This window comes from Diabrotica virgifera, chromosome 8, assembly GCF_917563875.1.
Source record: "Diabrotica virgifera virgifera chromosome 8, PGI_DIABVI_V3a".
Taxonomy (NCBI): Eukaryota; Metazoa; Arthropoda; class Insecta; order Coleoptera; family Chrysomelidae; genus Diabrotica; species Diabrotica virgifera.
In genome coordinates, this window is record NC_065450.1 from 150,493,579 (window position 1) to 150,521,389 (window position 27,811).

Genomic DNA, 27,811 nt, shown 5'->3' on the forward strand with positions numbered 1-27,811 from the left:
AATCTGTGTATACCAATATTATGTACAGATTATACAACATATGACAGAAGCTCGAAACAAATGACTGTGAATGAAAAGACCTATAGGGCTTTTCATCGATTGTCATTTGTTTCGAGCTTCTGTCATATGTTGTATAATCTGTGTATTATATTAATATACACGGATTATACAACATATGACAGAAGCTCGAAACAAATGACTGAATGAAAAGCCCTATAAAAAACATGTAATCGTATTTATTTTCCTTTCATTTTGTCAGAGGCGCTGATGTCGGCATTGTGATTGGTGGAACATGACTTTTGACAAATCCTGCGCTATCTGTGAATCTGTGTTTAGTGTTCGTGTTCGTTCGTTCGTTGTCGTTCAGTTATTTTATATGATCGGTTATGTGATGTGTTTGTGTCACCATAAAAAGCTGATATTCAGTCGTGTTTTTTAATATTTTTGTTATTTAGTAATCGAGTACCTTTTTAAAGGTAAGTTTTTCTGATTGTAAGGTAGAGATTTTCTGATTGTAGGTACTGTTTATCCAACAGTTTTAAAATCCACATTTTATTTCGCGTTTTGTTGTTAGGTATAATGGCTCCCTTCAGGTGTTGTGTGCAGACGGTGGAAAAATTCAACGAGTAAACATATATTTAATCCAAATTAAATACTCATATTTCTATGTAAAATGTCACATTATTGTATAAATAATTAATTAAGAAACAAAAGTTGTTTGTGTTGTACCTTTATTGTCCACTTGAATAAAATATTAAATATTGGAAGTACCGTATGGAGGCTATGATGTACCTATCATGGAGGCTAGATTACGCCACTCTTCCTATCCAATCAACAACAAGAACGTTTAAAATTTCACACCTATCATGTCGAAGCTACAGACCACTTATGTGGAGGCCAGATTTGTAGTACCCTTCCATTTAACCAGGTGCTGAGATGGCACTGAAATACGTTACATATTTTTTAAAGAGTAAGATCGCATTCTACCAAATCACACAACACTTTTTTCTATGTTCGTAACCTCTTACCTGAACACAAGTACTTACCTTGTGCAATTTTCGAGCAAGGATGAAATACATTCACATGTGATCTTTAAATCTCAAGATATCGACTTAATGTCGACCACTTTTTAATATAGAATGTAACAATAATGTATTTTAGAATTTTTTATACCTATTGAAGTGGCTAGTTACAAATACTGTACACTGGACGTAAGTAACCACATTTTCTGAAATTTTTTCAACTGTCAAAATTTCACCCTTTTGCTTTTTAACCTTAGTGGTTTACTTATTTCCAGGTTTACACTGATGATGGTCAGTCTGACCGAAAACGTTTTGTACTTCCACTCCTTCGTGGATAAATTTTAAGGATTTTTTAATAAATTCATATGCCTACATACAACAGAAGTGTTTACTTCATTCCACGTTGGGATACTAAATAGGCATTGTAGATAACCGGTAAATTGTAATTTTACAAATTCAACAAAAAGACATTATGTGTGTTTTACCAAATTCTTTCTTAATATTACGTCATTACAGTAAGCCACATTTATACACTTGGTTCTAGCATAATTTCCATTAAGTAATTTCTTGCTATTACTCTCAAACCATAAACAACACATTTACTAATTAAAAATTTGTAAAAACTATCTACAACTCTGAAACGAAAAAAATAAATGTTAGGCTGCCATATAACGTCAGCAAATGGTGACGATTAAAACGAATAAGAACAAAAACTTATTTCCTTTGACACCATAGTCTGTTTTTTAAACCAGGAGGAGTAATTCAAATTTACCGCGCCGTAATGCTTGTTTGTAATTGGTCCAACCTCATGCAAGTTTACTCCACTATTACGAAATTTTGACACTATTGGCATCTCATGAGTTAATTACGTTATATCGGCGGTTTTTTGCGCGTTTTCTGCGTTACTCCTTTAATTTTTAATCTTTTAGTCTGTTTTTATATAGGATGTCCCAAAAGTATCGGGACGGTCGAATATATCGCGAAATATGCATCGGATCAAAAAACTGAAAAATACGTTTTCAACATTTTTCAAAAATCTATCGAATGACACTAATCACGACACATACAACCAGAGTATACACTCTGGAGGTGGGGTGGGGGGTGTAACTGCTTAAATAGGAACCCACATTTTTTATTGCAGATAAACAGTTTGCAGATTGCAGATAAAAAATTGCATGTAAGCAGTTACTTATTGCTGCTTACGCAGACATAAGTAACTTTTATTCGAGATATATTTTCGAATTGTGGATAGACACCCTACACCCTACGTATCTAGGGTATTTTCCAACTGAATTGCTCGTATGTATTGCTTTCTTTTATGAAAGTATTGTCTAGTTTCTTAGAGTTGCTCCTTATTGCTCAATATTGTAGTTGCTAAACATTGTTCCAAATCGATACTTATTGGCGTTGCAGTAAATCGCTTGATATTTTGTTACGTCCCAATCGACCATTATTGCTCATAATTGAGCACTTTTTGTTGCCCATGTAAGCGCACTTTTACATGCGAGTAACCACGTAATAAATTCCCGCGAGGATAATCGCGGCTTAACCTCTTCAGAACGTGCACCTGAACTAAAATTCAGTAAACACGCAGGACCCTCACCATTGCTAAGGTAGGTACCAGGTACACATATGCGAGCCGAACTGTTTGCGAACTGCTCGCGTACAGTTGGTTGAAAATATATTTACAGCGAACTCATCGCAAACTCATCACAATCCATGGAAAGCAACGAACTAACTACGCATCAATTTGTGTTAAGTTTATGTAAATGACTCGGTTAATTTGTAATTTTGTCTCAAAGTCTCCTTCTTAAAGACAGCAATTATTTGTTTATCAATTATAAAATAAGAATTTATTACATTGTGTTTCTTACGTTTCTTATTATTTCTAGAAAAACGTCATTCTGACAATCTCTGTGTGAACAGAGAATATCCTTTGTGTTCGTCCCAAAAACCGACAGGACGTGCTCGCAACAGCTCGCAATCCGTTCGTCCTACCTACAAATTATACGAATATAGCGCTCGCAAACAGTTCGGCTCGCATGTGTACCGATCTTTAGGTACGCTGCTAGGAGACAGCGTATCAGTCAAGAAGCACTGTTAGTTTGATACGTTTCTTAAAAATTATCTATAGGTACCAAAAGGAAAAAGCTTTTGCTCTTTTACCGATTAAGAGTCACCATCTACTTAACATTTAACAAGTTTTAAAATACCATAAACAAATGGTAAAACTAGTATTGTCAACAGTTCTTAAATAATGAATAATTTCTGATACTAGGCAAGCGTCGATGCGCGATATGAATCGTTTCAATAAATAGGTACGTTTTGTAATTATTATAACCAATACACATACATTAAAGCTACAAAAATATTACAGTCCACTAAAATTTGGTATCTGAATGAGATCAAAAAAAAAACGAAATGTAACGAAAATATTTTAATATTATCTACTGGATGGTTATTGTTGCGTTAAACACAGATTCACTTTAAATAAAACCAAAAAGTATTCACAAAAATGAAAATATTCGGTTTCGTTTTGATTTAAATCAAGCCTCTTGCCCTCCTCTGACACCGTTTTTCGGGGTCTACGCTTTATCAAAGAGGCTTTGTAGGAAGACTGATTTGAACCAAAACGCACCGAGAAGATGGTAAAAATGACCTCTAATGGACCTCTAACGGGGAACGACATTCATTTTACTGATTTCAAAAAGTATTAACATTTCCAGTTTTCATAAAGTGGGAATCCCATGGAACGTAGCGTGGCATGTAAAGAGAAAAACAAAATATGTAATAAAAAAAAAATAAAAACTAAAGGCGGGAATCAACACAACGTGAAATAGAAAATTTCCCTCAAAATTTGTTATTTACTATCTTTGGGCTAGGACTGAACCCTCTATTTTTGACCGGCGTGGATCTGCTTCAAGTCTCCCATCGATTGTCAGTAAATGAACCCGATTCAAAGAAAGTCAGAAGCCGATACAGACTAATACCTACGTACCCCTCCAACCTTTCCGACTCGGGTAGGGACTGGTATGATCTGTCTCTGTTCTTACATATATATATCGATACTCTTTGGTTTTCTATTACATAAACTCCAACACCATCCAGTATGTTTAGTCAGTCTCTCTACTTTTTCTTATTTTCATAAAAACTTTTTCTTATTTTCATAAAAAGGTTAATATAATTGGTCAATCAAACAATACTAGATATTTTGAGTTCCATGATATCTAGTCACATACTATTCGTGATGTCATTCAAAACCAACATGTTAGCAGCATATAAAACTAAAAAAGAACGCTAAGCGTATTTAACAGAAGTCGAAATATAAAATCACATTTAGACATGGGTCCTATTGTTGCCGTTCAAGGCGCTCAGTTCCGATGGTTCCGATTTCTTCAATTCCTTAGTCGGATTAAATAAGTTTGAGAAAAACTTTGCCTAAAAGAGAAAAAGAGAGATTGTATTAGCTATATAAAAAAATATACTATCTACACTCACCGGCACAAAATTCCGCCAGCCAAAATTTTTGATTAAGGCCCGCTTGAGCATTCGGAGTTGAACTCAGGTTCAGCGCCATAACCGAGTTCAAGGCATGAAGTGCGTTGTACGGGGGTACGCACTTCATGCCTTGAACTCGGTAATGGCGTTGAACTTGAGTTGAACTCCGAACGAGCAAGCGGGCTTAAGTATGACAATTTATAACTTTATTATTTGTACTCACATTTTCAAGATTCTTGCATCAGTTTGTAGGTACATGTATTGATGTCGTTTGTTATTATATCGGTAACAAAAAAAAAAAGAAAAAAATGCATTATAAGGGGGTGAATGGAAGCGTTGTATTTTCTCCAAACTTTAAAAAATTCTGTGGAGAAATTGAAGCGCTGATTTTGTTTCATAGTCCTGTCATATTATCCCGGAGGCATCACTAAAATGGGAGGTAAGGGATCGGACTAAACAACAATAAATCAATCAATCCAAAAGTCAACCTCACCTGCACGAGTGGTAATCTAAAATTACCCGGTGCCTCCTGCTACATGACAGACGAGGCTCTAGCGACCGAGTATGAGCGGGATAACCATAACAACAGTTACAGGGAATCAAGGAAATTTGATCCCTACAACTCACCAACCCGTCTGGCCAGCGTGGTGTTTTAAGGCTATTTTCCCCAAACTAACAATGTCGAACGTATAACAAAGCGGAAATGGACCCCAGGTGGGTAGGAGAAATTCGGAGTCCCACATCGGGAAACCGATCAGCCTCATGGATTCTGGAGGAGGCCAAAGCTCGACAAGAACGAATTAGAAAAAACGGAAAAAAAAGGAATGCAACAGAATACATATAGCGACATATAATATCAGATCCATGGCTCAAGATGAAAAGCTGTACGAACTTAAAGAGAAATTAACTAAAATCAAATGGGACATTGTAGGATTGTCAGAGGTCAAAAGAAGAGGAGAAATGTGTATAGACCTAGAATCAGGAAATCGCCTCTATTACAAAGGAAAGGAGGACGAGACATATGGAGGAATAGGATTTCTGATCGAAGAGAAAATTAAACAAAACGTAATCGAGTATAAGAGCATATCAGATAGAGTAGGATATATCATACTAGAAATTAACAGGAAGACAAGAATGAAACTAATACAAGTATGCTCCAACAACAACATATGAGGAGGAAGCAATTGATAACTTTTATGATGACATCACCACAGCAATGGAAGACAAAAATATAAAAACAACAATCGTTATGGGAGATTTAACCGCAACAATTGGAAAGAAAATGGAAGATTCAGAAAACAAAATAGGAAACTACGGACTTGGATCAAGGAATATTAGGGGTGAAAGACTACTAGAATATTTGGAACAACAAAACCTTAATGCAATAAATATATACTTTAATAAGAAGCCAAACCGAAAATGGACATGGGTCTCCCCAAATGGAGTGACAAAAAATTAAATAGACTACTTCCTCTGCCAAAATAAACAAATCTTCGAAGACGTAACTACACTTAATACATTCTCAACTGGCAGCGACCACCGCATACTACGAGTCAAAATAGAAATAAGCAAACTAGAGACGCAGAAATCTAGAAGAAAACCAACGGCTACTGACCATAGCAGAATAAGACAAAACGCAGAAGAATATAGACAGACTTTAAGGGAAAACTATAAACAACAAGTAGCAAACGAAGAGTCAGAAATTAATAGGATTAATGAAGAAATGAAAGAAAAACTCTTGGAAGCGGGAATGAAAACTGCCAAAAAACTAAGAACAAAAGAAAATAGATTAAGTAGCGGGACAGTTAAATTAATGGAAAGTAGACGAAAACTAATAAGCGAAAACAAAAGAATACGTAGAACTAAACAAACTTATTAGGAGAAAAACCAGAGAGGATCTAAGAAAACACACTGAAAATGAAATCGAGAAAGTAATTGAGAGAAATAAGGGCCTAAAATGCTTACGACCAAATTTAGGAAAACCACTACTCATTTCAATAAAGGATGAAACAGGACGGGAAGAGAGGAGAAAAGATAAGATATCAGAAGAAGTAGAAAGGTTTTATAAAGAACTATACACCTCAAAGAAAGACGCAAACTTCAACACTCAGGAATATATCAAGAAAACAATCACGAATGTAAACTCAGAAACATTACCAAAAATAGAAAATTATGAAATAGAAGCAGCACTATCACAATTAAAGAACAACAAAGCACCAGGACCAGATGGAATCCTTGCTGAAATGTTGAAAGAAGGGAAAGAAGAAATCTTACAAACATTAAGAAATCTATTTAATCAGTGTCGTAAAGGACCCATAAAATGGGTCCTGAAGAATAAAAAAAATACAACAATACTTAAAAACAAGAGTGTTTGACCAGTGCATACTCCCAATTATCACATACGCATGCCAAACATGGATCTTGACCAAGGCAAACATGTATAAAATAATGAAGACACAAAAAGCCATGGAGAGAGCAATGTTAGGAGTACAATTGACAGACGAAAAGCAAAACAACTGGGTAAGAAATAAAACAAAAGTCAAAGACGCAGGACAACATATAGCCAGACTAAAATGGAGCTTTGCAGGTCATAACGCTAGACAAACGGACAATAGGTGAAATAGCACGATACAACAATGGAGACTATGGACAGGAAAGAGAGCAAGAGGACGACCCCAGGTGAGATGGGGAGACGACATTAAAAAGATAGGAGGAACGCACTGGAAACAGAAAGCACTAAACAGAAGCGAATGGAGGAAACTGGGGGAAGCCTATGTTCAAAATTGGACGAAATAAAGGGCAAAGGAAGAAGAAGATCACTAAAATTCTGTTTATTGAATTATCCGAGTATCTCATTTCTTGTAAAAGTGTAAATAAAACACTGCTTTGAAGGTTTATTTAATTAAAAATATCAAACGCACTAAAATTAACAACACAAAACAAAATTAACAACAAAACAATTTAATAGCGGGTACGTCCACCTTTCGCAGCAACGACTGCTCGCAATCTGTTTGGCATCGAATAAAGATGTGTTATCCTTGCCTGGAGAATAACCCGATATTCCACTACCAGGGCCATAACTGTACCAAATGTTCTGGAGGCCTAGGATGACGGCGATTTTTTAATTCATCCCATAAATGCTCAATAGGATTGAGATCTGGGCTGCATGCGGGCTATTTTAATCTTATCAATCCAACCTTTAAGATATTTATGGTGTTTTTATTTACAAAACATTGTACAGCTCTTACAAGAAAAGAGATATTCGGATAATTCACGAAACAAAATTTATGGCAGGATAATATGATAGGACTATGAAACAAAATCAGCTCTTCAATTTTTCCACAGAATTTTTTAAGGTTAGAAGAAAATCTAACACTTCCATTTATCATCATCATCATCACGTAGCGCTACAACCCTGGGTGGCGCCTGGCTGACTCTACAACTTTCTTCCAATTTGTTCGGTCTTCCATCAACCTAGGGTCAAATGGGATGTTCATTTTTCGGAGATCTGCTTGGATGTTATCTCTCCATCGCATTCTGGGACGTCCGAGTGGTCTTTTGCCTGTAGGAATCTCCTCCCATACCAGTCTTACAAGTCTCTCGTTATGAAGTCTGTGCACGTGGCCTGCCCATCTTAATCGCTGTGATTTAATTTCTTGGACAATAGCGGTGTCATTGTAGAGTTCTTTTAATTCGAAGTTGTTCTGATCCTATACTGGTTTGTGTTAATATCGTGGTGAGGTCCGAAAATTTTTCTAAGTATTTTTCGTTCAAAACGTCTGAGCTTTTCTTCGTTTGATTTGGTCATGGTCCACGTTTCGCAACCATATGTTAGTACAGGTCTGACGATGGATTTATAGATTTTGATCTTGGAACTTCTTGTAAGATTTTTTGATTTTATAAGCTTATCCAGTGCGATTAGACAGCGATTGGCTGATTGGATTCTGTCTTTTATTTCTTCAGTAATATCGTTGTCAGCTGTGATTACGGCCCCCAGATACTTAAAACGTTGTACTCTTTCGAAATTAAAGGCGTTGACCGTCACATTTTGTCCTATCCTGTCTCTTCGTGCCGTTCTATTTATACACATATATTTCGTCTTTTCTTCATTAATCCTCAGCCATACTTCGCTTGTTGCTCCTTCCACCTTGTTGAAAATGGCTTTTGTGGGTAGGATGGAGTCTCCAACGAGATCAATGTCATCTGCGTATGCTAGTAATAACTTAGTCCTCCCACTTCCAACGCCACCCAACGCTTCCATTCACCTCCGTATAATGCCATATGAGCAATTTTTTTGTGTTACCGGAATAATAATAAATATATTAATATACGTATTTACCTACAAACTGATGCAAGAATATTGAAAACTGGAGTGCAAATAATAAAGTTATAAATTTTCAAACTTAATCAAAAATTTTGGGTGGCGGAATTTTGTGCCGGTGAGTGTACCTACATATATTATATTATATATATTTATATATATCATCAATTAGTATATATTTATCCACTGCTGAACGTAGGCCTCCCGTATCTATCATTCGTCAATATGGCAACATGTCAGGTCCAAGCACATTTAGCCATGGATATTCTTTCAACTACATCCGTGACTCCTGTTCTTTTCATTTCTAGATTTGGTACTTTATCTCTCATACATGAATGAAACGGTAAAACACATTAGTTAAAAACCTTCCTTTTTAAACAAACTGGAATATTAGACTTAAAAATGTTTACACATAAAAACCTCAAGGGCTGAAAAATCAAAGGGCAAAATGAAAAAAAAACAAAGATTAATCTCCGGGTGGTAATCCACACGTACAAGGACGGCGAACAAAGGATAGAGAGGTAATAGCGGAGTTCAAAAGAACGAATTTGGATATAATGATAACGACGGAGACGAAAAAGAAAGGAAACGGTACCGAGAAAATAGTAGAAGTCATTCACTGTTGGAGCGGAATAGACAAGCAAGAAAGGGCAAAAGCAGGAGTTGCAATAATACTAAAAAAGAAATGGGAACATGCAATCGAAAACTGAGAACCAATAAATGAAAGAATTGCCAAACTTCACCTAAAAATATACGGAAGACAAATTATCTTACTAGCGGTATACGGTCCAACAGAAGACAGCTCAATTCCAGAAAAAGAACAATTCATAGAACAACTTCAAGAAGAAATCGAAAAGAGAAAGAAGAATCAAGAAATAATTATTGCCGGTGACCTAAATGAAAGAACAGGAAGAAAAGAAAACGACAGAACAGTAGGTAGATTTGGAGAAGATGTAATAAACGATAACGGAGAGAGTGTGATTGAACTATGCGAAATAAACCATTTAAAGATCACAAACAGATTCTATACACATAAAGACATACACAAATACACATGGACACAAGAAACAAAAAAATTGAGGTCTATTATTGTGGTCTATTGAGGTCTATTATGTTATAGTAAACCAAGAAAGCTCGATAAAAATAAAGGATGTGAGAGTAAAAAGGTGCAGAATGCGGCACAGATCACAAACTAATAATAGGTCGGATGGAATTCCCCTTTATATGGACCCAACAGAAACCGACCTTGGGAGATACTGACGAATCTACGACTCTGGCAATACCTGTCAATGTGTGCTCAATAATAGAACAGAAGTCACAACAAGTCGGCGCACCGTTGTGAGCGCCCACTTAGGCCGATGCCACATTATGCGTTTTGACCGGATGCGTTTCCGCCGCATCCGGTGAAAACGCATAGTGTGACAGATCAGTCCGGTTGCGTTGGAAACGGATGCGTTTTGAATCATCGGTACGCGCTTTAGTCCAGAAAGCCACTGCGCATTCGCTAGGAAAAATATTCTAATTAGGATTTTTTGCACAATCTTACTCAAAAAGGACTCCTTTTAACAAATTTGCATGTTGCCAGGACCAAAAGGTGGTCAAAAATTTTTTAAACGTTTTTTTTTTGTTTTTTTCCTAAAATTAATTTTTTTGCATGGAAAAAAGCTTTTTTAGGTTTTTTGGATCATTGCAAACAGAAAAGGTCTTTAGTGACTTTTCCCTAAACATGATAGTTTTTGACATATAAGCGATTAAAAATTGAAAAATTGCGAAATCGGCCATTTTTAACCCTCAAAAACTATATGAAAAACTAAAAATTTGAATGTTGCCAAGGTAGGTAGATATTCTTTAAACATCGATTGATGAAATCCCGAAGAGTTTTTTGCAATACAATATTCAAAACTCTTTTGTTTTTTAATTGCTAATCAAGCGTGCGCGACACTATTTTCCACCGACAGTATGGTGCAAATGAAAGGAATAAATTTGTTATTTCGTAAACCGGCGACTTTAAGGAAAAATCCCGAAACAGGTCGATTTTTATTTTTAAGTTATGATATTGTGGCATATATGGTATACTAGTGACGTCATCCATCTGGACGTGATGACGTAATCGATGAATTTTTAAATGAGAATAGGGGTCGTGTGCTAGCTCATTTGAAAGGTTCTTCAATTCTGTATTCAGTAATATAAAAATTTACATAATTATTTATACAGGATGTCCAAACAATTTTTATTAAATTAAATTATTTGACAAAAAAAGAGGTAGAAAGACACCCTGTATAAATAATTATGTAAATGTTTACATTACTGAATAGAGAATTAAAGAACCTCTCAAATGAGCTACCACACGACCCCTATTCTTATTTAAAAAAATCATCGATTACGTCATCACGCCCAGACGGATGACGTCACTAGTATACCATATATGCCACAATATCATAAGTTAAAAATAAAAATCGACCTGTTTCGGCATTTTTCCTTAAAGTCGCCGGTTTACGAAATAACGAATTTATTCGTTTCATTTGCACCATACTGTTGGTGGAAAATAGTGTCGCGCACGCTTGATTAGCAATTAAAAAAACAAAGGAGTTTTGAATATTTTATTGCAAAAAACTCTTCGGGATTTCATCAATCGATGTTTAAAGAATATCTACCTACCTTGGCAACATTCAAATTTTCAGTTTTTCACATAGTTTTTGAGGGTTAAAAATGGCCGATTTCGCAATTTTTCAATTTTTAATCGCTTATATGTCAAAAACTATCATTTTTAGGGAAAAGTCACTAAAGACCTTTTCTGTTTGGAATGATCCAAAAAACCTAAAAAAACTTTTTTCCATGCAAAAAAAAATAATTTTAGAAAAAAACAAAAAAAAAACGTTTAAAAAATTTTTGACCACTTTTTGGCCCTGGCAACATGCAAATTTGTTAAAAGGAGTCCTTTTTGAGTAAGATTGTGCAAAAAATCCGAATTAGAATATTTTTCCTAGCGGATGCGCAGTGGCTTTCTGGACTACTTACAAACTGCACCAGACTAAACGCATAGTGTGACAGGTCTATCCGGTTGCGTTGGAAACGGATGCGTTTTCACCGCATCCGGTGAAAACGCATAATGTGGCATCGGCCTTAGGCGTAATAGTACATACCGACAGTTGATTATTTAAGGTAAGATTCTATGCAAGAGAGGCGGTGGACGTAGCCGTATATCCTGGCTGGCTAATCTTAGGAAATACTTAGTTTAACGTTAACTGATGTATTTAGAACTGCTGTGAATAGAATAAGATGGGTTAATGTGGTCACCAACATTACTGGAAGATAAGCACCTTTAGAATAAGTTAATAGTTAACGTCCCTCATTCCCACACAGTGCCGGTTTAACCTAACTTCGGGCCCTGGGCGCTGAATATTTAGGGGCCCCCTTAATTGTTATTCGTTGTCAGTTTTTTTAACAAGAAAACATATGTATTTTTGTAACATACAATATTTCCATACATACAATATCAATCCATACAATATTTTTTAAACCAAACAAGAAGAATAGTAAATGTAAAAATATTCCAAAAAATACTTTCAAAAAAAAGTATATAAAAACAGAAAGTTACACAAAACAACACATGACAAACAAAAAAATATAGTCTAAAAAATACATATGACACTATGATTAAATGACTGTTTCTTGACTAGGCATTAGCAATCTGTCATATCACAATTCAGTTGCTCCAGGTCTTCATTTCCTATAATAATACAATAGTGATATTAGGTCTGGATCCCGCGTATGAAAAAAAAGTTGATTAATAGCAAGCTGAAAATTTGTTAATAGCTTAAGGGTGTCTAGTCGGATAAACTTTGATATATGGGAACACTGGAACAGGGGCAGTTTTAATTGTGGAACAGGTTAAAAATTTGGAACGGTAAGACCACGAAAACGGCACATTTATTTTGTCCGACAGAACAGACTTAAACTCTCCGAACAGAGATTAAACTCTCATGCAAAAATCAGACTGCTATTTATCACCAAATTTGCGTTTTAATGAGTGGAACATGTAGAATATGTCAAATGACAGGAATTATGACAGGTGATAAATAGCAGTCTGATTTTTGCATGAGAGTTTAATCTCTGTTAGGAGAGTTTAAGTCTATTCTGTCGGACAAAATAAATGTGCCGTTTTCGTGGTGTGACCGTTCCAAATTTTTAACCTGTTCCACAATTAAAACTACCCCTGTTTCAGTATTCCCATATATCAAAGTTTATCCTACTAGACACCCTTAAGCTAACGAGTGATCCACAATTATTGGGATCAAAGCTAGCCGTGCAAAAAATTACGTATGTCTTGTTTTAATCTGAATTTATATCATTGATTTATCAATTAATTTTTATTAACATTATAAAACATAAAAAATCAGCCAAAACCAGAACTTTAAACAAAAATAAAAATAATTAACAAAATTATAAGTAACAATAATAAATAAAACCAAACAAGATCTCTACATAACCTTACTTTTCTTGTTAAGTTGACGGACACTGCAAAGTTGACGTAAACTGGAAAATATATCTGAATTAAAAATAGACATGCATTGTATAGCTATCTCTGTCGTTCAGAGCCACCTATGGTGACAATAATTTTGGATCACACGTTATTAACAAATTTTCAGCTTGCTATTAATCAACTTTTTTTTCATACGCGGGATCCAGACCTATATGTGTATAGATGTTTTGACCCAAATTTAGCGTTAAATATATTTTTATTCTTTTTAAAGCCGAAAAAGACCGCTCGCCTGATGCCGTAGAAGTTGGTATCGTGAAATAAACTTGAAGTACAGGTAAAATACTGGGAAATGTTGCCTTTACAATCTTCACATCCTGGATGACACCAAATTTTATAAATTAATGTTATTCAACTTTTGGCATAATGTTCTAGAATGAGTAATTTCGCTATGCAAATTCTCTTTGGTTTCATCAATATCTTTTTTATATTTCACACATAAAGTATTAATTGACGTCTTAGCTGCTTCTTTATTTATCGTAGAAAAACATCTAACAGCTGTAGTAACATCTTTGTAGCATTTAATTATCTTTAAAAGATCTTGAGTACTATTGTAGCATGTAACATTAAACACTTCAATTCCGAATCTTTCTTGCCCCTTGAATTGTTTCACTTTCACCTGCTTCATCGAAAAATGCTTTGCTCTTCTTTGTTCTTTGAAGGTCAGTTGTCTAGAATATGTTTGAGATATCCTCGTCTTCGCAAAAAAATATTTTTGGCTTCTAGTTCAATTTTCCTTAAGATATTATTTTTTAAGTCTTCAACAAATTTCAAAATAGATGTCATTCATTCTACTTCAATTGACACGTTTAAGTCCACAGTTTCTTCACGTTCACGTTTTGCTTGTTGCATTAACTCGTTCCAAAGTTTTTGTCCAAATCAGTGTCAATAGAACTGTCTCAAAGATATCCATTTTATTCTGCAGTGTCTATTGGCTTCAATTTTATTTGCTAATTTTTCGACTCTGTTATTGCTTAACTGGAAAAAATAGGTTTGATGAATGATGGATCCCTAGTTTTAACTAAACCATTTACAGCGTCAGAAGTTTCTACAAGTTTTGATTTCATTACTTCCAAGAATTTATTGCAAATTTAGTGAGACAGATAGCTAACTTAACCTTTTCGTTTATTCGCATTCCTTTGTAAATGCTCAGCTAAGAAGTAGTCAAATTTAGCCTAGTATACAAGACAACTTAAGTAATTTCCTTTATGACGATTTGTTAAATCTTCAACAACTCTTATTATGAAGCTTATCCAATAGTCAGCTTCGCGTTCTACTTGCTCTTTCAAGGCAGCGTCTATAACTCCAATAATTAATGATGATCTTGTTCTTAATGTAAGCATAGAGTTCAGATGAAATTTACTTTCTTAATGTAACCATAGAGTTCAGATGAAATTTACTTTCTTCGTGAGCTTTGAGCAAACTAGTCAAATGTTTCCAGTGAGTCCGTCCAAAATCAGTTATATAACTATTTTTTCAATTGAAAAACATTTGTATGGGAAACAATAAACACTTGCGTCGTGTATTAGTCAAACTCTCTCTTTTCTTTGCCTCCATTGGGGTTTCCTCTATAAAAGTTGCTTTTATTTAATCTTCTATAATAAGGTTTGTCTCCATCTTGATACATTTTTTTACAATTTTCTAAGGGATCACTCTTTGGTTTAAAAGTTCACAGTTTTTATAATATCATCAGTTTTAAAATCAGACCATTTCGAAGTCGCAGGTATTTCGTCGTCTTTTTTTCTATTTTGGAAAATATGTAGATTATTTAGCGGACTTTAATTTTTTATTAACAAAAGAAACGGGTCTCTACGGGCCCCTCCGGGGCCCGGGCTCCTGGGCGAGCGCCCCAAGCGCCCAGTGCATAAACCGGCACTGATTCCCACATATTTTTGTTAAATTGTATTTGTATACTTACTGTGATTATAGAAACTGTTGCACCTAGAGTGAGACCGCATAGTACATCACTCCAGTGATGTTTGTAGTCACTCACTCTCGTCATAGCTGTAAATAGGGACGAAAGAACAGCCAAAAATTGAAGGGTGTGTTTAAGCAGCTTTGAGCCATCCCAGGTCATGCGTCTTTGAAGATATATCTGAAAATGACATTTTATTAATAAAAGTAATATTTAACTAGCACTCAAATTTTAGCTACACAAATTAATTGCTACCAGCCAAATAGCAAGACTCACTTGGAAATTCTCTAATAGCATTAGGTAAAGCGACGCAGGAAGGAATGAAGAATTATTACAGATTGGAGACCATTGAAATAAGCGAAACAGTGGGAGACCACAGATGGGATGGGTAGATGATCTAAAAATCCACATCGATTCCAGACAAGAGTTCGTAACTACACAAATTCGTAACGGGCAATTCGTAATGTCAAAATTGAATTATTACGTGGAAACTAACTGTTATTACAGTTATAATTTAAATATTGTTTATCAATTTAACGAATCAGTACCGGAATAAACATGTTTAACACAGTTTATACTTCGTGTTTCAGAATATATTAAGTCTTTAAACACAAACAAATATTTAAATACATACAAACTTTTAACAATATTTTTAAAAGTTTATCCCTCTTAGGCCGATGCCACATTATGCGTTTTGACCGGATGCGTTTCCGACGCATCCGGTGAAAACGCATAGTGTGACAGATCGGTCCGGTTGCGTTGGAAGCGGATGCGTTTTGAGTCATCGGTACGCGCTTACTACCTGCACCAGACTAAACGCATAGTGTGACAGGTCGGTCCGGTTGCGTTGGAAACGGATGCGTTTTCACCGCATCCGTTCAAAACGCATAATGTGGCATCGGCCTTATTGTTCCTTAAATTTGCATATACCTACTCAAAGGAATAATGAAGTAATTCGTGAAATCTTTAAGCCGACAACCGTCTTTAGACATTTCCAATTTTCTGAGTAAACATTTTGTAAAGGAAATATTATGATTTAATAATTACCTATTATTATACTTCCGTCTTCTGACTGTAATAACAGTTAGTTTCCACGTTAACAAAAATAGACAGAATAATTCAACTTGGACGTTACGAACTGTCGCTGTTACGAATTGTCCGTTATTATTTGTCCGGTTACGAACTGTCGCGTTACGAGATGTCATGGAACCACTTCTTCATAATTTCAGCGAAATAAATATATTTTAAACAGTTGATTTGTATTTTGTTTAAATATTAAACTAATTTTAATACTTACTACTTTCCAAAAAATTTTATTAAAACATTGTCAAAAATTAAAAAATCAGTTGTGTTGTAGTAAAACTCTTATTCATCTTAAATTAAAAAATTTAGCAACTAACTTCATGCTGTCTGTGTGTGCATACTTCATACTGTCATTTTTATAAAAATTCACTCTCAACATTTTTCCCAATCGTGCCCAAAGAAGTATAACTTCAAAAATTAAAATTAATACTGAGTATTTCCTCCTCTGCGTTGTATTACACTTTCCATGTGATCTTTCAAATACCTTATTAAGTTCCTTACTGATTCCTGAGGAATCGCTTCCCACTCTTCATCTAATGCAGTTTTTAGCTCTGGTATTAATTCTCGATAGTGCTATGTGCTCGATGGGATTCATACCTGGACACAATGGAGTTATATTGGTGTTAGCTCGGTAATTTTTTGTAATCCGCGCAGTGTGACATCGAGCGTTATTAGTCCGTTCATTAACGGTAAAATATTGCAAAACCTCTAAATTTTAAAGAACCGCTTGGATTGACATGAAATTTGGCATACACATAGCTAACAAGTCAAAGAAAAAAAGTGATATTGTGCCGATATGTGCTTTTGCCCTGGGGGTGGTTTTCACCCCCTCTTGGGGGTGAAAAAATATTCGTCCAAAGAAAGTCAGGAAATGGATAAACTGGCTAATTTTAAGTAACTTTTGGTCTATACAGTTTTTCACTAAGTCAATACTTTTCGAGTTATTTGCCAGTGAATATGTTCATTTTTTCAACAAAATAACCACGCTTTTAGACGGTTTTTCGCAAATAACTCAAATAGTAAGTATTTTGTCGAAAAAATATTCTGAACAAAAATATAGTCTGTAAAAAATTTAAAAAAATGGTGTACATATCACGTCTCTACACCTAGTAGAAGCAGAGTTATTGCTAATGCAAAATAGGTTCATATTCGTCAAATTCAAAATGGAATACTTTAACGTGAAATAATCAAAAATGAAGCACATTTCGGGGAAAACTCATTACAACTTATTTAAAGTGTTTAAAGAAAGCTTCATTTTTGTTTTATAAAAAAAATTTCTAGCATCAAAATTAAACAAGTTGCGCTCAAAATAAAGTTAGTCCCTTTTGTTTTTGGTAAAAAAATCGAGAAAATCGCCCCCTAATTGGTATCTTAAATGAACTTAATCGTTACGATTTCACAAGTTTCTTGATATTGTTTATATGATCTGTAAGTTTCATCGGTTCAAAGTCCTTATTATTGAAAGGGCTGTAGTTAAAAGGGGTTGAACAAGTCACTTATCACGAATGTATGCAAATTTAGAAACACCAAATCTTAATCAATTTTCTCAAGTCTAACAGAAAAACAAAAAAATACATGATATTCAGAAAAGCAAATCTGACTTTTTTTGTTTTTCGAGATTTTTGCTATCTCTAACAATTTTTAAGTTATTTTGAAAAAAAGCATATTTTTCAAAATTTAAATTTTTAAAAATTTTATTTTGAAACCAAATTTTTTCAAAAATAAGCACTTTGAACCGATGAAACTTACAGATCATATAAACACAACATAAGTAAAATAATGTCTGGAGCGGTAACGATTAATTTCATTTAAGTTGCTAATTAGAGGGTGGTCTTCCCGATTTTTTTTTGCAAAAACAAAAGGGACCAACTTTATTTTGAGCGTAACTTGCTTAAATTTAATGCTAGAAACTTTTTGTAAAGACAGAAATAAAGCTTTTTTTAAATACTTTAAAAAAGTTCAAATGGGTTTTCCCCAAAAAGTGCTTAATTTTTTGGATATTTCACGTCGAATTATTCTATTTGAAATTTGGTGAATATGAATCTATTTTTCATTGGCTATAACTCTGGTTCTACGAGATCCAGAGACCTAACGCGTACACAATTTTTTTTACTTATTTATAGGCTATATTTTTGCTAAGAACGTTTTTTTCGACAAAATACTTACTTTTTAAGTTATTTGTGAAAAACCGTATAAAAATGTGGTTATTTTGTTGAAAAATGAACATATTCACTCGCAAATAACTCGAAAAGTGTTGACTTGGCGAAAAAGCTCTATAGAACAAAAGTTACTTAAAATTAGTCAGTTTACCCATTTCCGGACTTATTTTGGACATATATTTTTTCACCCCCAAGAGGGGGTGGAAGTCACCCCCAGGGCAAAAGCACACATCGGCACAATATCACTTTTTTTCTTTGACATGTAAGCTATACGTATGCCAAATTTCATGTCAATCCAAGCGGTTCTTTAAAATTTAGAGCAAAAACCGTGAAAGAATGGACTAATATCATGGATTGTCGCTTATGTAGCCGGCCGGCGTAAGGAATAACATGGTCTTGAGTAGTCTTGACGAATATCCGTAATGTACGGATCCGCTGTCAAACTGTTAAAAATGAGGCTGAAATGAAAATTAGTTGGACACGTTAAGAGGAACTAAAAATTCAAGCGTTAAAAATGTTAAAGATCTTCAGAATACTAAGTTTTCTTTATCTCGGGTTTTAGTTGATAGATTTTGATCTCTTTTTATATAATTCGTATGTACTTTTTGCGTATATTACAAATATGCAATGTTTTAATAATATTATTAATTCAAGCAAGCAAGCATACTGATTTAACCCAGCCTGAGAGACTTGCTCACCCCTAGAGAATGACATTCGGGTGATACAATTCATTGGGGCGAGGAGGATTAACTCCCGTAAGCAGGAATCACTCCACCCAGCTTCAATGCTCTAGACCATCCACTTACCCCCCGATAGCAATCTGATGCGCTATAAGGGCTCTCAATCAGCAAAGTGCTTATCATATGGGAGTCTTGGGTACACGGACTCCCATATGAAATCCTACCCCGATCAATGCCGGCCAGTGTGAGGCGCTCTATTCCCGCTATCTCTAGTGACTTATCTTCGATCTGTTTTGCTTGCTCGGGCGCCGAGTCCCCGCTCTGGGCTATGTCCAGTTCGGTGACTCGGCGCTCGAGGATGTGGGCCCCTCATGCCCGTTTTTGGGGTTTTGTTACTAATATTTTTTTGTGGCTTTCGCCTATTGTTAATTTTTTTTTGATTTGTTTAGTGGCTGAAGCCGTTTTGAAGTTTTTTGTATATTTTTGTTTGAGGTATGTCTGAAATGTATAAAAATCAACATTAATATTATTAATTAACAAACAATGTAATTTATTTAAACAGCAAAAAACTATTAGTACAGACTTTCACGGTTTTTGCTCTAAATTTTAAAGAACCGCTTGGATTGACATGAAATTTGGCATACGCATAGCTTACATGTCAAAAAAGTGATATTGTGCCGATGTGTGATTTTGCCCTGGTGGTGACTTTCACCCCCTTTTGGGGTGAAAAAATATATGTTCAAAATAAGTCCGAAAATGGGTAAACTGACTAATTTTAAGTAACTTTTGTTCTATAGAGCTTTTTCGCCAAGTCAACACTTTTCCAGTTATTTGCTAGTGAATATGTTCATTTTCAACAAAATAACCACATTTTTAGACGGTTTTTCGCAAATAACTCAAAAACTAAGTATTTTGTCGAAAAAAACATTCTTAGCAAAAATATAGCCTGTAAATAATTTAAAAAAATTGTGTACGCGTTAGGTCTTTGGACCTTATAGAACCAGAGTTATAGCCAATGAAAAATAGATTCATATTCCCCAAATTTCAAATAGAGTATTTCGACGTGAAATATCCAAAAAATAAGCACTTTTTGTAGAAAACCCATTATAACTTATTTAAAGTGTTTAAAAAAAGCTTTATTTCTGTTTTTATAAAAAGTTTCTAGCATTAAATTTAATCAAGTTACGCTCAAAATAAAGTTGGTTCCTTTTGTTTTGGCAAAAAAAAACGGGAAGACCACCCCTAATTAGCAACTTAAATGAAATTAATCGTTACCGCTCCACGAATTATGGATATATCCTACTTATGTTGTGTTTATATGATCCGTCAGTTTCATCGATTCAAAGTGCTTATTTTTAAAAAAATTTGGTTTTAAAGTAAAATTTTTAAAACTTTTAGTTTTGAAAAATATGCTTTTTTTCAATAATGTTTTTTATGTTTCATTATATTCAATAAGAGACTAATTTGACTCATAAATTAAACTTAAAAATAAACTAGAAGAATAAATATGTAGGCACTTATACGCTTATCTAGATAGAAGAAATTAAGTAAAAACAGAGTACAATTTATTGAAATACTACCTTAATAGATAATTATTATCGAATATTGAATGAAAAGTATGTAATAAGATAATAATACTAGAACAGGTACCTACTTATTAAACGCTTTTATTTAGTTCAATAGTTTGCGTCAAATCTTTAGACGTTAATTTGAGTGCCTTTTCTCCAATGCAAATGAATGAAAATTTGCAGATATATGCATTCGCGGGAACAATACACGAATAATCAATAAAAAATTTTTTTATGTTTATTAATTGTTTAAATAAAAAAAAACGATTTTAATGGAAAATGCTTAAATACTCCTGTTTTTTTACGATGTAAAAACTTGAAACTTTTACGTGTTGTAGCTAATGATATGAACTATACATAATTTTACTTTTTACATTAATTTTTTACGTTATGCTTCATAAATAAACAATAAAGTTTAAAATTTTTTGCCGATTCCGACTACTTTTCATGTTAGTACATCATATTATGTTTTATGCATATTTTAAGAAACATTACGATATATTTTAATGTTTGAAAAGTCTAAGACTAAAAAATAAAAAATAAAAGGATATGAAAAAAAAATTTTAAGACACGCTTTTCTTTAGTTACAAGTGACTAATATTAAACATAAAAAAAATCAACTAAAAAGCAAAAAATAAAAAAAATGAAAAAATCTGACACATTCGTTAAAGAAAAGCGTGGGGCGAAAACCGTTTATTCGATGAAGACGTGCCACGCTTTTCTTTGACGAATGTATTAGATTTTTTCAATTTTTTTTTTATTTTTTGCTTTTTAGTTGATTTTTTTTATATGTTTAATTTTAGTCGCTCGTAACTAAAGAAAAGCGTTTCTTAAATTTTTTTTTTCATATCTTTTTATTTATAAACATACTAAATGGAAATATAAATTTATAAATATAAATTTATAAACATACTAAATGGAAAACATTGACAAAAACAACTAAAAAGATTTAATATAAAAAATGTTAAAATTTGTTTGAAGAATATTTAAATGATACAACACTTTACATACTTTCAAAGCTTTAAAAACCAGAATCTACATCTACAAGTTGTTTCACAAAACAATATTTTAAGTTAAGAATAATTGGAGGGAGTAAGAACAGAAATGGTCAGAATGTCAAGAAATTCTTCCCAAATATTTTGTGCGCCTGTGCGAACTTAAAACCCGAAACAAAATCCTCGAACGTCGAGAGGGTATCCCGGACACGTTCAGGATCTTTTTTCTGTACAGCGAAAACACCAAATTAAAAATCCGGAGGGTGTTCAGAGGAAAAAATTCGACCTCCACCTCAGCAAACGCTCAATTTTGTAATGCGCAGGCGTTCTCCCTCTAGGTACATTCAGGATTCTAGATTTCTGAAAAATTCAAACAAGCTTATATTTTTCTAAAACCTTTTTGTTAGTTTTTATACATGTTAAAGTAAAAAGTTCTACTCGCAGATTTGGCCGCTAATTGTTTATTAGTTGTTTAAACAATAACAATTGTTTTGTATAAATCATTTTAAAAATATCGTTGAATTCATCATTTTACTTTGATCAAATATGTTTCTATTTTGTTTTTAATTATGCTGAATCCGAATATGGCATTACAATTTAAAAATTCTTATACAGAAGCTCTTATACAGTATGTCTTCGTAGTTAGGAACCACATGCAAAACTTTTATTATCAATTTTACGAAAAAAAGTTATTCTTCATAAAATGCTCTGGATAGTCAAAAATTTAAAACTCAAGAGTCATATATCAAATTTTATCAATTTTATACGAGTTATGTCAAAAATATAAATTTCGTTAAGGAGTAAAGTACAGTGGAACCCCGTTAAGTCGGCCTCCGATAACCCGGAAGTCCGGCTAACCCGGACCGATTTTTATTAGACAAACATTTCAACAATAAAAACGTAATATTGACAACCGAAACTGACTGAAATTTTTACCAAGGAATGAACAATACTGCATATAACTGTACGTAATTCTCATGTACTGTACTGTGACTGTGCATAATGTATTTCATGTTTTTGCAATTATAATGGAGTTTATCTCTAAAGATACCGTGTTTTATTAATTTTTACTATATTCTACGGCTAACCCGGATTTTCGATAACCCGGATCGGCTGCGGTCCCGATTAATCCGACTTATCGAGGCTCCACTGTACCTTCATATTCCAGAATATCAAAAAATGCTATTATGAAAAGTTGTTTGAAATTAAAATCTATGATTTAATATACAATAACATCATTCTAATCGAAAAAATAATTTTTCAATTTTTTCTCAAATTACGGATACCTATCATCATTTTATTACAATTATGATAACTATTTCATGATCAATTTTACGAAAAAAAGTTATTCTTCATAAAATGCTCTACCTGGTCTAAAATCTAAGATACAACTAACAGATATCAAACTTTTGCAATTTTATACGAGGTATGTAAAAAATATGAATTTTTCTTAAGAGTTAAGTGCCTTTATTATTCACAATATTTTAATTAGAAAGATGTAATTGAACAATAAAACATATTTTTTAATTCCAAACAACTTTTCTTAATAACAATTTTTGATATTGTGAAATATAAAGGTACTTTACTTTTGAGTGAAAATCATATTTTTTTAATCAAGTATATTCAAATGGGAAATAAGCCACAATTTTACCTAAAAATGATTTTATTAACGTTTCGACGCCCAAGTCGGGTGTCGTTGTCAAAATACAAAATAATACTAAATAAACAAAAATGGTGTTGCTTAGTAAAAAATTCTTCTAATAATTTATTTAATCTGACTCATTTATATCGGCAATTCAGACACGTATTATACATTTTAAAGTAGACGACTTTAAAATCATATTGCCAATATTGATGAGTTGCGTTCCTGGGACGACTTTACTAAAAGATAGTTCATTCGATTACATGAAATCAATCCCAACTCAAGAATATCCGCCAAAAAAAATCATAACATGTGATCTGTCTTTAAAAAGACAACCAAATGCAACGGTGGCACTGAAATTCTCGCGTTAGAGATTCCATAGTAAATCACGAGGGAAAACCAGGAAAAACCTCGTGATACTATCCCGACATCGTAAGTATTTGGGTTTACATTTAGTTTATTCTCAAAAATAATACCAAATTCTGACTTGATATTTTAAATTTTAAATAATACTAAAATATTAAATATGTACTAACTCGATATGTTACTGATTTACTAATTGTGGTATTTTCTTTCTATTGACTTCCTCCTTTAATATGGGTAACCACATCCTACTGCATTCTACCGAGGAATTTGCGACACAATTGGTTTCATTTAGCATAATTAGAGCCGCTTCTTTGATTTTTCTCTTTTTACTATCTGCTTCTTTCAGAGAAGAATCAAAGAAGCGGCTCTAATTATGCTAAATGAAACCAATTGTGTCGCAAATTCCTCGGTAGAATGCAGTAGGATGTGGTTACCCATATTAAAGGAGGAAGTCAATAGAAAGAAAATACCACAATTAGTAAATCAGTAACATATCGAGTTAGTACATATTTAATATTTTAGTATTATTTAAAATTTAAAATATCAAGTCAGAATTTGGTATTATTTTTGAGAATAAACTAAATGTAAACCCAAATACTTACGATGTCGGGATAGTATCACGAGGTTTTTCCTCGTGATTTACTATGGAATCTCTAACGCGAGAATTTCAGTGCCACCGTTGCATTTGGTTGTCTTTTTAAAGACAGATCACATGCTATGATTTTTTGTGGCGGATATTCTTGAGTTGGGATTGATTTCATGTAATCGAATGAACTATCTTTTAGTAAAGTCGTCCCAGGAACGCAACTCATCAATATTGGCAATATCATTTTAAAGTCGTTTACTTTAAAATGTATAATACGTGTCTGAATTGCCGATATAAATGAGTCAGATTAAATAAATTATTAGAAGAATTTTTTACTATGCAACACCATTTTTGTTTATTTAGTATTATTTTGTATTTTGACAACGACACCCGACTTGGGCGTCGAAACGTTAATAAAATCATTTTTAGGTAAAATTGTGGCTTATTTCCCATTTGAATATACTTGATTATAAAAATGCCACAAGAAAATAGCTTCAGAACAACATCATATTTTTTGACATACCTCGTATAAAATTATTAAAATTTGACATTTGACGGTTGCATCTTAGATTATTTACGATGCCGAGTATTTTGTAATGAATAACTTTTTTCCGTAAAACTGATAATAAAAAAGATCAATAGGTTTCAAGTTACGCAGACATACTGTATAAGAGCTAAAAAAATGTTTTTTGTTGAACATTTATTATTGATGAAGCTTATTATTAAATGTATTTTAGGTAATTTTTATAGAAAAAAGTTTTGATCACTTTGTATAAAAATTTTTTTAACTGGTAATATTCGGTTTTTGTATTACATTTTTGTTATCTTTCTAAATTTTCTCAAAAAGGAATAAATTATTTCATTTCTAAAGTAAAATAATTTAGTGCATTTTAAAGATTATATCCTAAGCTTTAAAAAAGCACCTATAAAACTGTAATAAATCTGTTCAAACTTGAGTAATACCGTTTTAAAGTGGTGGTAATTCTATAAAACTACGAAGTTTTCAAAAATTACATTTTTTGAGACGTCGTATCATTTGAATTAAATTTTTGAGATTTTTTTTAGAGAAACACTGTTTAGTAATATGTCTGAAAGGTAAGCTGTGCAAAATTGAGCGTTTTATAAGAAAAATTGTATTAGTTACACATTTTTAAATCATTTTTAAACCAAATTCATGTAAGTTTCACTTTCCGCCCATACCATACTTATGCCCATACATTTTATTTATTTTTATTATAACCATAAGATAGCTAAATTATTCTTCTTTCATGATCAATTTATAGAATTTCATTTGATCTATTAGTTAAAGAATTACATTTAAATAACGCCGCCGTACGCTAGTTTACAGTGCGCCAATAGCCAGGGAGGTAGTGTCAAATTTGACCGAAGCAATTTAGCATGGCTGCTTTCTTTTTATTTAGTTAGGTATCCCAAAGCTTATTAACAAATGATGTGTCAGCTGGCCCAAAACCGGGGATTTTAGACAAGAAAAGGTAAAATATGTAACTTGATGGAAAAACGCTACAACTTATGTCAAATATTTATCTACGTGACTTACAACTCTTAATAGCCTTGCTGACTTCTCTCCTAGCTTTCACTCAGGCAATCCGGGTTCAAATCCTGGCGTTGAAAATTTTTTTTGTTTTTTAAAATTGACATTTTATTTTGAAAAATAATTATTTTTATAATACTACGTTTGTATTATTTATACGAGACAATATAAAAAAATCTGCATGTCTTTTATAGAACTATGCATAGAACTTATGAAATAGAACTATGCATTTGATCATAAATATTATGATTGACCTTAATAAGCAAAGTTGTTGTAAATGAACCCCTGAAGCTTCCTGAGTTCCTGACCAATCTACGTGAAAAAGGGGGTTGCCCTCCCCCACCCCCTCCGACTTTTTTTTAAATTTTTTGGACAAACTGTTTTTTCTTAATGTAATATGATGTAGAACCAAAAGATACATACAACCCTAATTTTTCACTTTTCTATCACCAACCCCCATTTTTTAATAGCAATCTAAATATTTCCCTGTTCTCTATAATAGGTATATAACAATGGATGTTTGTCTGTATGAGGAGCGATCAATCAAAACGCAATAAATCCTGTTTTTTAGAATTTGAGTTAAATTAATACTAAATAGCTTTGTCATGAAATATATCCAGTGGTTACAGCCAATTCCTTCCAAACGCAATATATCCAATAGAAAATAGCTATCGAAATCAATCAAAACACAATAAATTCAGTATTCCGCTGAATAACGCCCTTATTATAAAAATAATTATTTTTCAAAATAAAATGTCAATTTTAAAAACAAAAAAAAATTCAACGCCAGGATTTGAACCCGGATTACCTGAGTGAAAGCTAGGAGAGAAGTCAGCAAGGCTATTAAAAGTTGCAAGTCACGTAGATAAATATTTGACATAAGTTGTAACGTTTTTCCATCAAGTTTCATATTTTAACTTTTCTTGTCTAAAATCCCCGGTTTTGGGCCAGCTGACACATCATTTGTTAATAAGCTTTGGGATACCTAACTAAATAAAAAGAAAGCAGCCATGCTAAAATGCTCCGGTCAAATTTGACACTACCTCCCTGGCTACAATGTTTGTGAGAAGGGTGACTTTAGCGTTATAAATAAAAAATTATAGAAGCTACAGATTTAATTTTAGAAAAATCTTTATAGAGGGGTTTTTTGTAAAATTTTCTGAGTTTTTCAACGGTCAAGTCGGTTTTTTTCTACAATTTATATTTTCGGAGGTATTTAAAAAAACATCTAATTTCGCAGTTCATTTGTTTAATAAAAAATGAAGGACCCACTTCTCGAGTAGAACTTTTTGATATGTTGCTTATTAAACATTTATTAATGAAATTACAAAAAGTTCTATCTTGTTTGATTTTTTCTGAACTCCCCTAATTGTTAATAATTAAAAAGCGATTCTGAACCGGCTGTAAACAAGTAGGTTTTCTTTGCATAGGTCTACAATAATATATATAGGGTGAGGCAGATAACTGGCCTATTAGAAATATATCGAGAACTAAAGGTAACAGAATCATGAAAATTGGAATAAAGGGGTTTTGAGCAATGATCTATTAAATGAAAATATTTTCATCTCTTTGCAACTTCCGGTTATACCAGAAGTTGCTTATAACTTGGTTTTTTTAAATGTGACACCCTGTATATTTTTACATTTTTGGATTCTCCTCAATATGTTCTTTCTTAAAATATGAGATTTTGTAATACTATACAGGGTATTTTAAAAGATATTTACGTTTTTTTATTAATTTCGTAGCAATATTCACACCCTGTAGAATTGTAATAGTTTGACATTAAAAACTCTGCTTACGTTCAAGTGATTTCTAATATAGTCTATTATTGTTAAGAATCATTAGTATAGCTTATTTTGAAATTTTAGTATACAGGGTTGGTCG

At 33.1% G+C, this 27,811-nt stretch overlaps 1 protein-coding gene across 1 annotated transcript in view; it reads right to left on the reverse strand.

The window, feature by feature from the left end:
• Nucleotides 1-1,295: 1,295 nt before the first annotated feature.
• LOC114332038 (putative phosphatidate phosphatase) overlaps nucleotides 1,296-27,811 on the reverse strand; it is a 431,124-nt gene continuing 404,608 nt past the window's right edge. Inside the window, exons 5-6 of the mRNA XM_028281745.2 lie at nucleotides 15,300-15,476; nucleotides 1,296-4,460 (exon numbers count right to left, since the gene is read on the reverse strand). Coding sequence (XP_028137546.1) covers nucleotides 4,359-4,460; nucleotides 15,300-15,476 — 279 coding nt within the window. The 3' untranslated portion in view covers nucleotides 1,296-4,358. The remainder of the gene's footprint in view (nucleotides 4,461-15,299; nucleotides 15,477-27,811) is intronic.